Genomic DNA, 14,355 nt, shown 5'->3' with positions numbered 1-14,355 from the left:
CCTGAGCCAAAACCAAGAGTCAGGCACTGAACCAGCTGTGCCACCCAGGCGCCCCGAGTGCATGTACGTTTTACATACTTAATTTATAATATTTAAATTCATTCATTCAAAAAATATTTGTTGCTTATTACTATGTGCCTGCTGAGGGCCTGGGAATCCTGCCATGGATGAAGCAAACATGTTCCCTACCCGCATGTAGTTTATAGGCAGTGAGGAGTCAGACACTAAATGACTATTCAAAAAATATACTTAGAATTGAATGCAGTGCCTGAAAAGAGAAGAGGAGGGTACCAGGAGAACATAACATCTAACGTAGGCTGGAAAGGTTTCACTGAGGGAGTACCAGTTTAAGCTGAGACTTGAACGGTGAGTAGGGGTTTGGGGCTGTATGTGGTGCAGGTGGAGGGCAACTCTTTCAGTCAGACAAAGGCTGGGAAGCAGGAAAGAGTTCGGTATCCTTAAATACTGATGGAATACAAGTGTAGCTGAACTGTAGAGACCAAGGGTCAGAGCAGTGCTGGACAAGGAGGGAGGAGGCTGTGCGTGCGCATGTGTGTGCGTGTGTGTGTGTGTGTTAGGAAACTGAGAAAGCAGAATAAGCTTAGTGCAAATATAATGAAATCTGACCCAAAATCAGACTGGTCATAACTCTTAGCAATGAGAGGGGAGCCCTCTGGGAATGGATTTTTTAACTTGAAAATTCAAATCTGATACTGATTTGTGATATATTAGAATTTGCCTCCTTTTAGCCTGTCCTTAAGACAAAAAGGAATTTTATTTGGGCCTGTTGTAAGGTGAAGCCCATTTCTTGGTAGATTTACTCAGTACTTCAGATTTATATTTTCCAAGTAGTTTGAACAAATTAATTTTAGTTCCGTTTCTCAAGTCCTATTATATCCCTGCTGTTAGAATTACCAAGGAGGGATTCACCAGCAGAATAGTTTTTCTTAGGTTGTGTTGTTATTGGATTTAGTTGGCCTGACTGGTTTTTGTTTTTCTGGTTGAGTATTAAGAATAGTTTTGTTTCCATAAGTTGAGGGTTTTTTTGCTTTTCCCTTATTTAACACTTAGAATTTATGTCCCATCTCAAATAGAAGAGGACACAGATATTTCCATTTCCCTTTCTAGAGGCCCGTTGTTGGGGGACTGGCAATATAAATTAGTCATGTTTTAAGATAGATTCACCTGACTGATACAAATGTACATCCCTTACCTGTCCCTGCCCTTCCATGAGCCATCCTGACTCACTGATTACATCCTGGATTCTTCTGACTTTGCATTTAGTTAAGTGAACTTAAACACGTTACCCCTTTACTTTTGACCTAGATCTGTTGGAGGTTTTTTTTCCTCTTTTATCCATGGATTCATAAGGGGCTTCTATAGTAATGCTGGGTTTTCTGTTTTTGTATTAGGAAAAAAAGTCATGATTCTTAATTATGTTTTCAGACAGTCACTGTCAGGCAAAGGCTTTTGCTTCAGAGTCTAGATTATATTATACCTACCTCCTATTAGAGTTCATCGTTTTAGCTAATGAAACAGAATCTAACAACATTTAAACCTTTCTTTCCTTTCTAATTTGTGTAATTAAGTTGATTATTAGAACATAATGTCTGGGAAGAGGAGTTAATTTGGAGAAAGCCTAGGTCTAGGATTGCTAACTAGACAAGTGTTATTCCAAACTCATTTTCTAAATTTCACGGTTGGTCATCAGTAACTTTCCTGTCCCTTTAGGAAGCAGTTTCCTTTTTTTTTTTTTTTAAAGATTTTATTTATTTATTTGACAGACAGAGATTACAAGTAGACAAAGAGGCAGGCACAGAGAGTCAGGGAAGCAGGCTCCCTGCTGAGCAGAGAGCCTGATGTGGGGCTCGATCTCAGGACCCTGGGATCATGACCTGAGCCAAAGGCAGAGACTTTAACCTACTGAGCCACCCAGGCGCCCCAGGAAACAGTTTCTTAATGTTGTTCCAGGGCCCATCAGGTCACCTAAAGCACTGCTGCGTGGAGCTGATCTGAGCTTGAGGCTTAAGGTGGTGGGACTGGGACTTGAACCCAAATCTTGAGATCTCATACTATGTTTTCTGAGAGTATCATAGAGTGAACTCATTCAAGAAATATTTATCATGTGCCTCTCTGTCCTCATGGAGTTTATCTTCTAGTGGCTATAATTCAGCCAGTGAATTCTTTTTTTTTTTTTAAGATTTTATTTATTTATTTGACAGCAGAGAGGCAGGCAGAGAGAGAGGGGGAAGCAGGCTCCCCGCTGAGCAGAGAACCCGATGTGGGGCTCGATCCCAGGACCCCGGGATCATGACCCAAGCCGAAGGCAGAGGCTTTAACCCACTGAGCCACCCAGGCACCCCATGCCAGTGAATTCTTAATTAAAAAAAAAAAAAGATTCACATTTCCGTATCTCATGTGTTGCTCATTATAAAACAGGCTGTCCTGCATGCTGACTTAGAACCAAAACAAAAATACCACGTGTAAATAAGTTCATGACATTATAAATAAGAACTGGACATGTAAACTCGTCAGCTAAATATCTGAAGAAACATAGATGATACATAGAAATGAGAGCACAAAAATAAACATAAGTAATTTTTGGAACTAGGAATTTTTAGGTCAGAATTTTATTCCTAGAAGAGACTCTTAGATTCTTCCAAAATAGTCATTCTCACTGGAGCAGGACAAGGCAGGATGAGAATTTGTATGCCCCATAGGTAAACTTTGTAAAGCCTCATGTGGGACTTTTTCAGTGGACACATGCCCTCCTCTGGCTGTCAGTTGGTTCTCATATGTTTACCTCTGCTAGCAAGCTCCCTCCCACCACTCACTACTCTCACTCCCATCCCTACCGGTCCAACCCCCAGTTCTTAAATTTGAAAACTTGCAGAATTTCAGAACTCCCCATCTAACTGGTTCATGCCTGACACTCTGAAGGAAATCATAGATGTAGGCTGACATAGCTCTGCTCATTCCGCTCCTGAAGTATTCCAGAGACTCTGGAAGAGACACAGCCAGATAAAGGAAATCTGTCACTCGCTTGAGGGCTTCAGGCCTCAGGGCCTTCTATACAGAATTCTGAAGTCTAGATATGAGATCTGTGCTGAGAAGCAGTGACAAGACTAGAAATGAGGGCTATATGGTTAATTCTCAATTTTGATATGGTCCTCGGTGACCCTTGAAAAATAATTAATAATTACTCAGTGGTTCCATTTTCTCATCTATCAATTAAATGAATATTACTTTATACCTCAAAAATTTTTTGAACATTTGGGGCATCTGGGTGGCTCAGTGGGTTAAAGCCTCTGCCTTCAGCTCAGGTCATGGTCCCAGGGTCATGGGATCAAGCCCCGCATCGGGATCTCTGCTCAGCAGGGAGCCTGCTTCCTCCTTTCTCTCTGCCTGCTTCTCTGTGATCTCCGTCTGTCAAATAAATAAATAAAATCTTTAAAAAAATTTTTTTTTGAACACTTATGAACAAAATAGTTGGCACCTATAATCTTGGATCTCCCTGATTATTCTCATCGTGGGAAATCTGTAGGATTGTGAAGCTGAAAGAATGCACAACTTTAATCTTAAGCCTTATAAACTACTGGATTGAGAATCCACCTACTTGCCTATGATGATTAGAGAATTTACTCAATTGAGTAAGATGAATCCCACAATGACTAAGAAGTTTGAAAATTGGAGGAGAAGATGATTGGGTTTTTTATTATTAGACTATTTTTTTAGAGCAGCTTTGGATGCACAGCAAAATTGAGCAGGAGGTACGACTTCCCACATACCTCCTGCCCAACAGAGCACAGCCTCCCCCACTACCAACATTCTGCACAGGACTGGTACGTTTATTACCATCAATGATTCTACATTGACACATCATTATCACTCACAGTCTATAGTTTACATTATGGTTCACTCTTGGTATTGTGTACTCTGTGGGTTTTGACAAATGGATAATGACATGTATCTATCATTATAATATCATTCATAACAGTTTCACTGCCCTTAAAATTCTTTGTGCTCTGCCCATTCATCTCTCCCATCAAACCCTTGGCGACTACTGATTTTACTGTTTCCATAGTTTTGTCTTTTCCAGAATGTAGCTCAGTTGAGATCACATACTATGTAGCCTTTCCATACTAGCTGCTTTCACTTAGTAATATGCATTTAAGGTTCGTCCATGTCTTTCAGGTTTGATAGCTCATTTGTTTTTAGTGCTGAATAATATTCCATGGTCTGGATGTACCACAATCTATTTATCCCTTCACCTACTAAAGGACATCTTGGTTGCCTCCAAGTTTTGGCAATTACGAATAAAGCTGCTATAAACATCTATGTGCAGGTTTTTGTATGGACATAAGTTTTCAAGTCATTTGGGTGAATACCAAGGAGCTCAGTTGCTGGAGCATATGGTGAGAGTATGTTTAGTTTTGTAAGAAACTGCCAAACTGTCTTGCAAAAGTGGCTGTACCATTTTGCGTTCCCACCAACAATGAATGAGAACTCCTCTTGCTTCACATCCTTACCAGCATGTGGTGTTGTCAGTGTTTTGGATTTTAGTCATTTTAAGAGGTGTGTAATGGGATCTTGTTTTAATTTGCGATTCTCTGATGACCTACGATGTTGAGCGTCTCTTCATATGCTGTATATCTAATGTGTCTTCTTTGGTGAGGACTCTCTTCAGGTCTTTTGCCCACTTGTAAATTGGGTTGTTTGTTTTCTTATTGTTGAGTTTTAAGAGTTCTTTGTGTATTTTGGATAACCATCCTTTATCAGATATGTCTTTTGCAAATATTTCCTCTTAGTCCGGAACATGTCTTTCTCTTGACATTGTCTTTTGCAGAGTAAAAGTTTAAAAATTTTTAAATTTTAATGAAATCTAGTTTATCAGTTATTTCTTTCATCGATTTTTTTCTTTGATATTTTTTCTAAAAAAGACAGTGCCATGCTCGAAGTCATCTAGATTTTCTCTTACATTATCTTGCAAGAATTTTATAGTTTTGCATTTTACATTTAAGTCTGTGATCCATTTTGAGCTAATTTTTGTGATAGTGTAAAGTCTGTGTCTAAATTCGTTTGTTGGCAGGTCTTTCTGCCTATGGATCTTGTCCCTGTGCTATAATAAAAACACCTTCTTGCGCTGAAAAAAAAAATCCTTTTTTTGCACATGAATGTCTAGTTGTTCAAGCACCACTTATTGAAAAGTCTGCCTTTTCTCCCTTCTGTTAACTTTGTTCTTTTGTCAGGACTATGCTGGAATCACTGAATTGCACACATGAAACTAATGTAACATCGTGTGTCAATTGTACTTCAGTTAAAAAATCTTAAAAGATCAATTGACTATATATAGGTCTCTTTCTGGATTCTCTATTTTGTTCCATTGGTCTATTTGTCTTTTTTTTTTTTTTAAAGAATAAATTACTGTATACAGTTGAGATAAAAAGAGGCCATGCATTATAGCTGTAAGGAGATACTCCCATTTCAGATGCTTAAAGAAAAAACAAATGTCCATGATACTACATCTGTTACTATCTATTGCTAAAATACCTTTTCCAGTTCCACAGATTCCTGATGAAATTGACCCTTTTCTTAGATAACATATACTTTTGTTCTGGACATACACATTTTCTTTTTCCTTTAAGATATAGTAATATTGGAATGGTCAGTTGTCGGACACTTGCAGATAGGTTAACATATGTTGCAAAGCTAGAAATTTTACTGTCTGTCCATTTTGCATAGTTCCTAATTATTTAAACAAAGAAATCCGAGGGAAGCGTATGGTGAAATTCTACAGGTACAAGCCGGACATGAACCTCAGGTTTTAATTTACTTGGAAGGGAGGTGGTGGGGGAAATAAACGGTTACAGTTCTGTGGATGTAGAGTTTAAATGAGAATATTATGTAGGTATCACAAAGACGGTTGGTTGGTTGGTTGGTTGGTTGGTTGGATAATGAGACGAGTGAGTGCGTGAGTAATGAATAACTTCATCTTGTTCTAAAAAGGATTTAAGATCTGCAGGGTTTTCAGATATCAGGGACTAATGAAGCCTCATATGATAATATTCCTAGTGTTTTCAAACAGAAAAGGGTTATCATTGATTCTTGTTTCTCTACTGACTGCATATGTACTTTTCCTAGTAAGGCATGTGACATTATAGCACAGAGCTTCTGGAGAGAATAAAACCTTACGTAACTTCACTCTCACTTCCTGGGAGAAATTCCCTCTTGCTAGTTACTGTCCCAATCCCTTCCAGACGTATGATGTCCTTGAGTGCTGACCAGCTACTTTAGAAAATGTTGTTAAGAGCTGTTTTATTTATTCAATTGCGACTGTATAGGGGATTAGGTAAGGGTGCAGACCCTGGAGCCAGACTTACTGAATTCATGTCTTACCATCTTCCAGTTGTGTGAGCTCGTACATGTTACTTAACTCTTCTGTGTCTCAGTTTCCCCCATTTATATAATGTAGATAGTAGTTATAGCTAGGTCATAGGGATATGAATATGTGTGGGTTTTTTTATTTATCATATTTTGTCTTAAAACATTTACATAGCAAATAAATTAAAAAATGATTAAAAAAACATTTACATAGCAGTATCTGTTGGACACTAACTACTTTGCTAATATTAACTCGCCTTTTTATAGTAAAAGGTACATAAAAGTGGAAAAAAACAATAGTATGAGAAAAAAGATAATAAAAGTCAAAACATAATAATCTAGAAAAGAATTTCACCCTCTGACTGGGTATTACAATCTGATACGGTAAGCATAGCTGTACTAGATAAGTGTGTACAAAGGATGTAAACAAGCTGTTCGCAGAAAAAGAAATCCAAGCAGCTAATAAACATGAAAGGATGCTTAACAGCCCTGGTAGGTAGTCTGGCTAATGCAAATTAAAACCATAAGATAACCATGTTTTTCTCACCAGGTTGTAAAAATTAAGTGTAATCATATTCATCACTGGTGTATTTTTAACTCAGAAAAGTACCTGCTCAGGGTATGTATTTAGTAAGCATTAGCTGTGTTTATTCAGCCGTAGTTGCCAAGAGCTAGACTATGCTGATCACACCATGGGTAAGATATGCTCCCTGCCCCTCTAACTCAGAATATCTGTTTCCCTGTGCTCACGCATTGTTAACATCTGTATATTAATTTCGGTTTGGCATTTTTCATTTCATCTTGTAGTTGAAGTCAAGTGATTTTGCTGTCCTGAAGCAGTTGTTGCCTTTGTTGGAGAAGGTCTCCAAGGTATACCCTGACCCTGTCATCCAGGAGCTCGCCATCGATCTCCGTATCACCATCTCTACCCATGGGGCCTTTTCCACTGAGGCTGTCAGTGTGGCTGCCCAGAGTACCTTGAACAAAAAGGATCCAGAAGGGAAGATAGAAGAGCAGCAACAAAGCAGTCATGAAAGTTACAACGATGAGTCTCACCGCAAACAACAACAAGACCATGAGAAATCCAAACAAACGGGTCTGAAATCTAGTGCTCCACTCATTCCTCAGGAGGTCAGTGAGCCCAGAGCCACTACAAACCAGAAATCTGGAAGTGTAACCACAGACCAGCTCCAGGAGGTTCTTTTATCAGCTTATGATCCTCAGATTCCAACCCGGGCTGCTGCTCTGCGAACTCTTTCCTGCTGGATAGAGCGGAGAGAAACAAAAGCCCTTGAGATGCAAGAGAAGCTTCTCAAGGTGAGTAGAACACAGGGGCAAAACACACGCACACAGAGTGCGGCAGCTTTCCAGGAGCCTTGACTGTGTATCAAGCACTGCCCTGGACTACCCTGAGGGAAGTTATAATTGTTCTGATGAGGCAAGACTTAGACACAAGAAAGACTTAGATAACCACCTGAGACCACTCAGTTGAGCATGAACAGGAAAGAAAAGGGGATGGAACATCATGACCATATTTCCAAGAAGCCACCTGTTTGTTTTTTTATATATAAGATTTTTATTTATTTATTTGACAGGGAGTGAGAGAGAGAGAGAGAGCGTGCACAGAGGGAGAGTGAGAGGGAGAAGCAGACTCCCTGCTGAACAGGGAGCTCAACACTGGGCTCCATCCCAGGACCCTGAGATCATGACCTGAGCTGAAGGCAGATGATTAACTGAATGAGCCACCCAGGTGCCCCTGTTTTTTCTGGGCCCCTTTTAAGAGGGGACTCATACAGAACTGGGCCTTCCCTTTCCCCCAAGCCTCCCTGCCTTCTCCCTCCATCATGGTGAAGAAGCTGTTCTTTACATGGAAGATGTATGTGGGAGAAAATGTGTGCTGAGCTGAGGATCATTTTCCTTTTGTGGGAGTTTGCCTGACCTCAATATGGGTTAGAGATTAAGAGCAAAGGAGCTGGGGGCACCTGAGTGGCTCAGTCATTAAGCGTCTGCCTTCTGCTCAGGTCATGATCCCAGGGTCCTGAGATGGAGCCCTGCATCAGGCTCCATGCTCAGCAGGGAGTCTGCTTCTCCCTCTCCCACTCCCCCTGCTTGTGTTCCCTCTCTCGCTGTCTCTCTATCAAATAAATAAATAAAATCTTAGGGGAAAAAAAAAAGAGCAGAGGGTCTAGAAACTACTGATCAAATCCCAGATGAGTTTCTTGGACAAGTCATTTAAATTTTCTGAGTCTCAATTTCTACATCTGTAAAGTGAGGGTAATAACAATAGGACCCACTTTATGTATCAAGATTTAGGGGCACCTGGCTGGCTCAGTTGGTACAGTATACAACTCTTGATCATGAGGTTGTGAGTTTGAACCCCACATTGGGTGTAAAGATAACTTAAAAACAAAATATTAAAAAAGAAAGATTTAAAATAAAATAGTCCATGCGTGGGCCACTGGCTGGCTCCGTTGGTAGAGCAGGCAACTCTTGATCTCAGGGTTTTGAGGTTGAGCCCCACGTTGGGCATAGAACTTACTTAAAACAAATTAAAAAATAAAAATAAAAATAAAGTAAGAGACTTTAGAGGGAATGAATGCAGCCCTGCTGACACCTTGGAGAAGAAAAAACAGTCTGTGTAAAGCACTAGTTCTAGTGATCAGCACATAATGAGCATCCCGTAAGGGTTCAGTCATTATCATTATTATTATCATCTCTTTCGTACACTTTAGCTATTAGATGAAGAGTTATAATTCTGGTTAAAAACATTTATCTTTACTCACCAAAGAATTAGAACCAATAGTATAATAATAATAACTGCTGTTGGGGGCATTGGGTGGCACACAGTTAAGTGTCTGACTCTTGGTTTTGGCTCAGGTCATGATCTCAGCGTCGTGGGATAGAGCCCCGCATCCGGCTCTGTGCTCAGTGCAGAGTCTGCTTGAGTTTCTCTATCCCTTTCCCTCTTCCCTTCCCTGCCTTAAATAAGTTAATAGTAGTAATAGTAACAACGACAGCTGCTGTTTATTGAGCCAGATCCTGTATCTTCTAGATATTATCTCCAGTCTTCATAACAGCTGCAAATTGGTATTATCCCCATTTTATAGATGAGCAAACCAAGGCCTAGAAATGTGCCAAGGATCTGCTGCCTTTGAAATATTGCTGAAAACATCAAAGTATATATCTCCTTTGAGCAGTCATCAAAAATATCCTCTTTATTCCTGTGGTCACTACTCTGGATTAAACTTCCTTCACTTACCTGGTCCCACCCCTCCAACCTGGCCCGCTTTCTAGTTTCACTAATTTAGGCTCTCCCTAACATGCTGCGGATGTGGACACTAGCAGCATCAACTTGCTATCAAGAATCACTGTGCCAGCAAAGGATGCCTCACTGTAGATGGAACAGATACCCCTTCCTCCCCCAGATACCAAGCAGGAGGCCCTTGAGAACATGGCCACCATCTTTCTCTGGCACTCATATTAGGGCCTAAACCTAACATGTTGCTATCATATTTTCTAGATAAGCAGTACCCTCCGCAATTGACACACCCTGGTGCGTTCCTAAACTGTGAGATAATCTTTGGAAAATAATTTGTACCTAACATCAATTGAAGTGCCGAAATTTGCAAAGGTTTAAAAAAATAAATTAGATCACATTCTTATTCCAATAACATCTCTATCACTTGTATTCCCATACACTTTCTTTTTTTTTTTTTTAAAGATTTTATTTATTTATTTGACAGAGAGAGATCACAAGTAGACAGAGAGGCAGGCAGAGAGAGAGAGAGAGAGAGAGAGAGAGAGAGAGAGAGAGAGAAGCAGGCCCCCTGCTGACCAGAGAGCCCGATGCGGGACTCGATCCCAGGACCCTGAGATCATGACCTGAGCCGAAGGCAGCGGCTTAACCCACTGAGCCACCCAGGCGCCCCACCCATACACTTTCTGAGTGCAAGAGAAAAGGATCAAATTATAGCAAATATGCCATCAATTGGACCTAACTCCAAACATGGCATCTTGTGTGTCATGACTTGTAGTGTATCGTAACACAGATGAGAATGTTGTCTACCATGGGCAGTAGTGGAGAAGATGTTGAGGATTTTTCTTCCAGATTTTGGTTTCCATGCCTACATCTGGTATATACTTAGCCACTTCAGGAAGTATCTCCCCCAAACTTGCCACCCTTCTTTAGCTATTATAAAAATGGGACTTCAACCATATATGCTGTTTTCCTGCAAGATTGTGAAGTCAGACCAATGTCTAGCTAAGACAAACAAGAAGAAAAGCATTTATTCTTTTGAGGATGCTCTAAGGGCCTCTCATATCTTGCTTGCTCTTTGTGAATCATATCACTACTCTCTTTTGTGGTTCCAGATATTCTTGGAGAACTTGGAGCATGAGGACACCTTTGTATATCTGTCTGCTATTCAGGGTAAGTTAGTCCTGGTTAAAGGACTTTGAGTCTGTGGACCAAATACTATAGCATGTATGTTTGCACAAAATCTCTAAAGTTGTGGAACCGCAAGGTCATTTTGCCATCTTCCTGCCTCCTAGCTATTCAAGTCATAATAATAATATTCCTGGATGGTTCCCTAAGGGTTCTCATAGAATTTCAGTGATAATGATGAGGAGGTCTTCATTATTCTTTTTTTTTTTAAGATTTTATTTATTTGACAGACAGAGATTACAAATAGGCAGAGAGGCAGGCGGCGGGGGGCGGGGAACAGGCTCCCCGCCGAGCAGAGAACCTGTTGCAGGGTTCGACCCCAGGACCCTGAGATCATGACTTGAGCCAAAGGCAGAGGCTCAACCCACTGAGCCACCCAGGCGCCCCATTCATTATTCTTTAGATTAAAGTACATTTCTTCCCACTCAAGGAGGTAAAAAAAGGCTCACACATGAAGTCTCATTACCTTAACCTTTTATGTACTTGACTACTGCTAGAATGTACCCTTGCTTTCTCTTTAAACTAAAAGAATCTCATAGTGGGGGCACCTGGTTGGCTCAGTTGGTCAAGCATCTGCCTTCGGCTCAGGTCATGATCCTGAGTCCTAGGATAGAGCCCCACATTGGGCTCCCTGCTCAGCAGGAGCATGCTTCTCCCTGTCCCACTGCCTGCTGCTCCCCTTGCTTTTGCTCTTTCTGTCAAATGAGTAAGTAAAATCTTTTTTTTTTTTAATATTTTATTTATTTATTTGACAGACAGAGATCACAAGTAGGCAGAGAGGCAGGCAGAGAGAGAGAGGAGGAAGCAGGCTCCCTGCTGAGCAGAGAGCCCAATGCGGGGCTCGATCCCAGGACCCTGGGATCATAACCTGAGCTGAAGGCAGAGGCTTTAACCCACTGAGCCACCCAGGTGCCCCAAGTAAGTAAAATCTTAAATAATAATAATAATAATAATAATAACAATAAAATAAAGGCTCATAAAAGAATCTCATAATATATAGTATTTTTTTCATCAAAATTTTTTTGCAATAATTTTATTTCTCTTTTGTGATTCTTTGTTCTCCCCATCTCCATTAATTTGTGGATTCCAAATCTTTTTTCGAAGATTTTATTTATTTATTTTGAGAGAGAGAGAGAGAGAGAGCATGAATGAGCCAAAAGGTGGAAACAACACAGATACCCATCAACTGATGAATGGGGAAACAAACTGTACTTTATCCATACAGTGGGATGTTATTCAGTCCTTACAAAAAGGAAATACTGAAGCATGTTATGGAAGGGATGAACCTTGAAAAACATCGTAAGTGCAAGAAGCCAGTCACAGAAGACCACATATTATACCATTCCTTTATAAGAAACATGCAAAATAGGGAATTTTTTTTTTTCCAGAATAAGGAAAGTTATAGAGACAGAAACTAAATAAGTAGTTGCCTAGGGCTGGTGGGAAAGGGGAGAGCATTGGGAGGTAATAGCTGAAGGGTAAGGATTGATTTTTGGGGTGATGAAAACATTCTAAAATTGACAGTGATGATTATTGCACAACTCTGTCAGTATTGTAGGAACCATTGAATTGTATACTTTAAATTGGCAAATATTACGATATGTGAGTTATATCTCAATAAACTATTACCAGAAAAATTAAAATTTAATAAAGGTGGGGAGGGATAAAACTGTCAGAGCTTAAGAAGCTATGATGATTAAATGTAATGTGGTAGATAGGATCCTGGAACAGAAAAAGGGCATTCAGGAAAAACAGAGAGAATCTGAGTAAATGATGGGCTTTAGCTGATAATAAAATGTCACTCTTAGTTCATTAATTGTGACAAAGGGACCACGCTAATGCAAAAGTTAATAATAGGGACAACTGGGTGTGGAATATATGAGAACTCTCTGTACTATCTTCTTAGTAATTCTGTAAATCTAAAACCGTTCTATCGTAAAAAGTCTATAAAGGGAGGTTAATATTAAGATTAAATGAGTTAGTAACTTGAAAGTACCTAGCACAGGGGCACGTAGGAGCTCAGTCGGTCAAGTGTCCGACTCTTGATGTCAGCTCAGGTTGTGATCTCAGGGTCATGAGATGGAGCATGGCATCAGTCTCCACGCTCAGCATGGAGTCTGCTTGAGGTTCTCTCTCCCCCTCCCTCTGCCCTTCTCCCTGCTCGCACACACACACTGTCTCTCTCTCTTTCCCATGCAGAAATAAAATCTGCATGGAGCACTGTTTGCAGAAATAAAATCTGCATGGAGCATTGTTTATGTGGTGCATAAACAATGAATTCTGGAACACTGAAAAGAAATTTAAAAAAATAAATAAAAATTTAAAAAAAGAAAGAGCTTAGCACATAATAAGTATTCAAATAAGGTTTGCTGTTATGAATGTAGTGTTGGCATCATCATCATATCACTACTGCTTCTGCTGTTAGACTGCTAGGTAATGTGGTGATACAGTAACTTCTCAGATCTGAAGTTTGAGTAGGCAGACTCTGTCAGGTAGTTATTGCTATGTAACGAACCGCTCCAACACTCAGTAATTTAAACACCCATCGTGTGTTATCACTCAGGCATCTGTAGATGGGGGTTCAGGGATTTCCCCTGATGTAGGCTGGGTTTGAGCGGACGGCTGTGCTCCTCCTTGCAGCTCTCTGTGGGCCCGCATCTGCCGCACCTCTGCCTTGTCATCCCCAGCCCAGCGGCCCTGCCAGGGTGTCTTGTGGTGATGGCAGAAGTGGAAGAGATAAAATAAACTCAAGAGGCTTCTTCAGGCCCAAGACTGGAATGAGCATCCTATCACTTCTGCCTCATTCTCTTGGCTAACCTAAGTCAATGTGACCTAGAAAAAGTCATAAGGCAGGGATGTTTCCCTTAATGGGACAAACTGCCAGGACATAGAGCAAAGGGCACGAACTCAGGGAGAGGTGAAGAAGCGAAGCCAGTTATGCAGTCCTTCATACTGATGTGTTCTATTTGTCTGCAAAAGGCAAGGTCCTCTGTGAGCCTGAGACATGCTTAGATCTTAATTGGCTACTTAGTCCTTGGTGTAATTTGGGTATGCTCTGTACACGTTTGGTAGTTAAAGCTTAAGAGAGAGTGCAGAAGGGATAGCATATGGTGATAAAGTCCAGAGCCTTGGAATTCATTCTTTATTCAGCAAACGTTTGTTGTGCACCTACTGTATACAAAACACTTAAACAATGAGTTGTCCTGCCGAGGTTAAGAAGCAAAAAGAAGATTCCTCAGAGGTGACAAAATGACCTCCCAGTAAAAGGAGAAGTAGGTGAGAGCAGAATCCAAAAGAGTAGAGGGTTTTAAGAGAGAAAGTAACTACCTACGGGTGAATGGGCAAAGAGGCTTGGAATTGAGATAAATTAAACTTTTGGGGCTCAGGAAGTCACAGGACAATGAATGGTACTTATGGAAGCAAGATAAATCAATGAGGCAAGAACCTCAAATGCCTATAATGAAGAAGTCAGAAAATAACTTACCTCGTACTCTTCTCAAGAAACTGTCATACTGTTATGATAAGAAGGT

The 14,355-nt window shown here is 40.4% G+C and overlaps 1 protein-coding gene across 2 annotated transcripts in view; it reads left to right on the top strand.

Moving 5' to 3' along the window:
- TANGO6 (transport and golgi organization 6 homolog) overlaps window positions 1-14,355 on the top strand; it is a 183,027-nt gene that overhangs the window by 65,916 nt on the left and 102,756 nt on the right. For both annotated transcript variants that reach the window (XM_032854085.1, XM_032854084.1), the window contains exons 13-14: window positions 7,189-7,698; window positions 10,753-10,810. In XM_032854085.1, coding sequence (XP_032709976.1) covers window positions 7,189-7,698; window positions 10,753-10,810 — 568 coding nt within the window. The remainder of the gene's footprint in view (window positions 1-7,188; window positions 7,699-10,752; window positions 10,811-14,355) is intronic.

This window comes from Lontra canadensis, unplaced genomic scaffold, assembly GCF_010015895.1.
Source record: "Lontra canadensis isolate GAN:19392208 unplaced genomic scaffold, GSC_riverotter_1.0 scaffold8, whole genome shotgun sequence".
In the NCBI taxonomy this organism is placed as follows: Eukaryota; Metazoa; Chordata; class Mammalia; order Carnivora; family Mustelidae; genus Lontra; species Lontra canadensis.
This window is presented reverse-complemented; position numbering and strand designations above follow the sequence as displayed.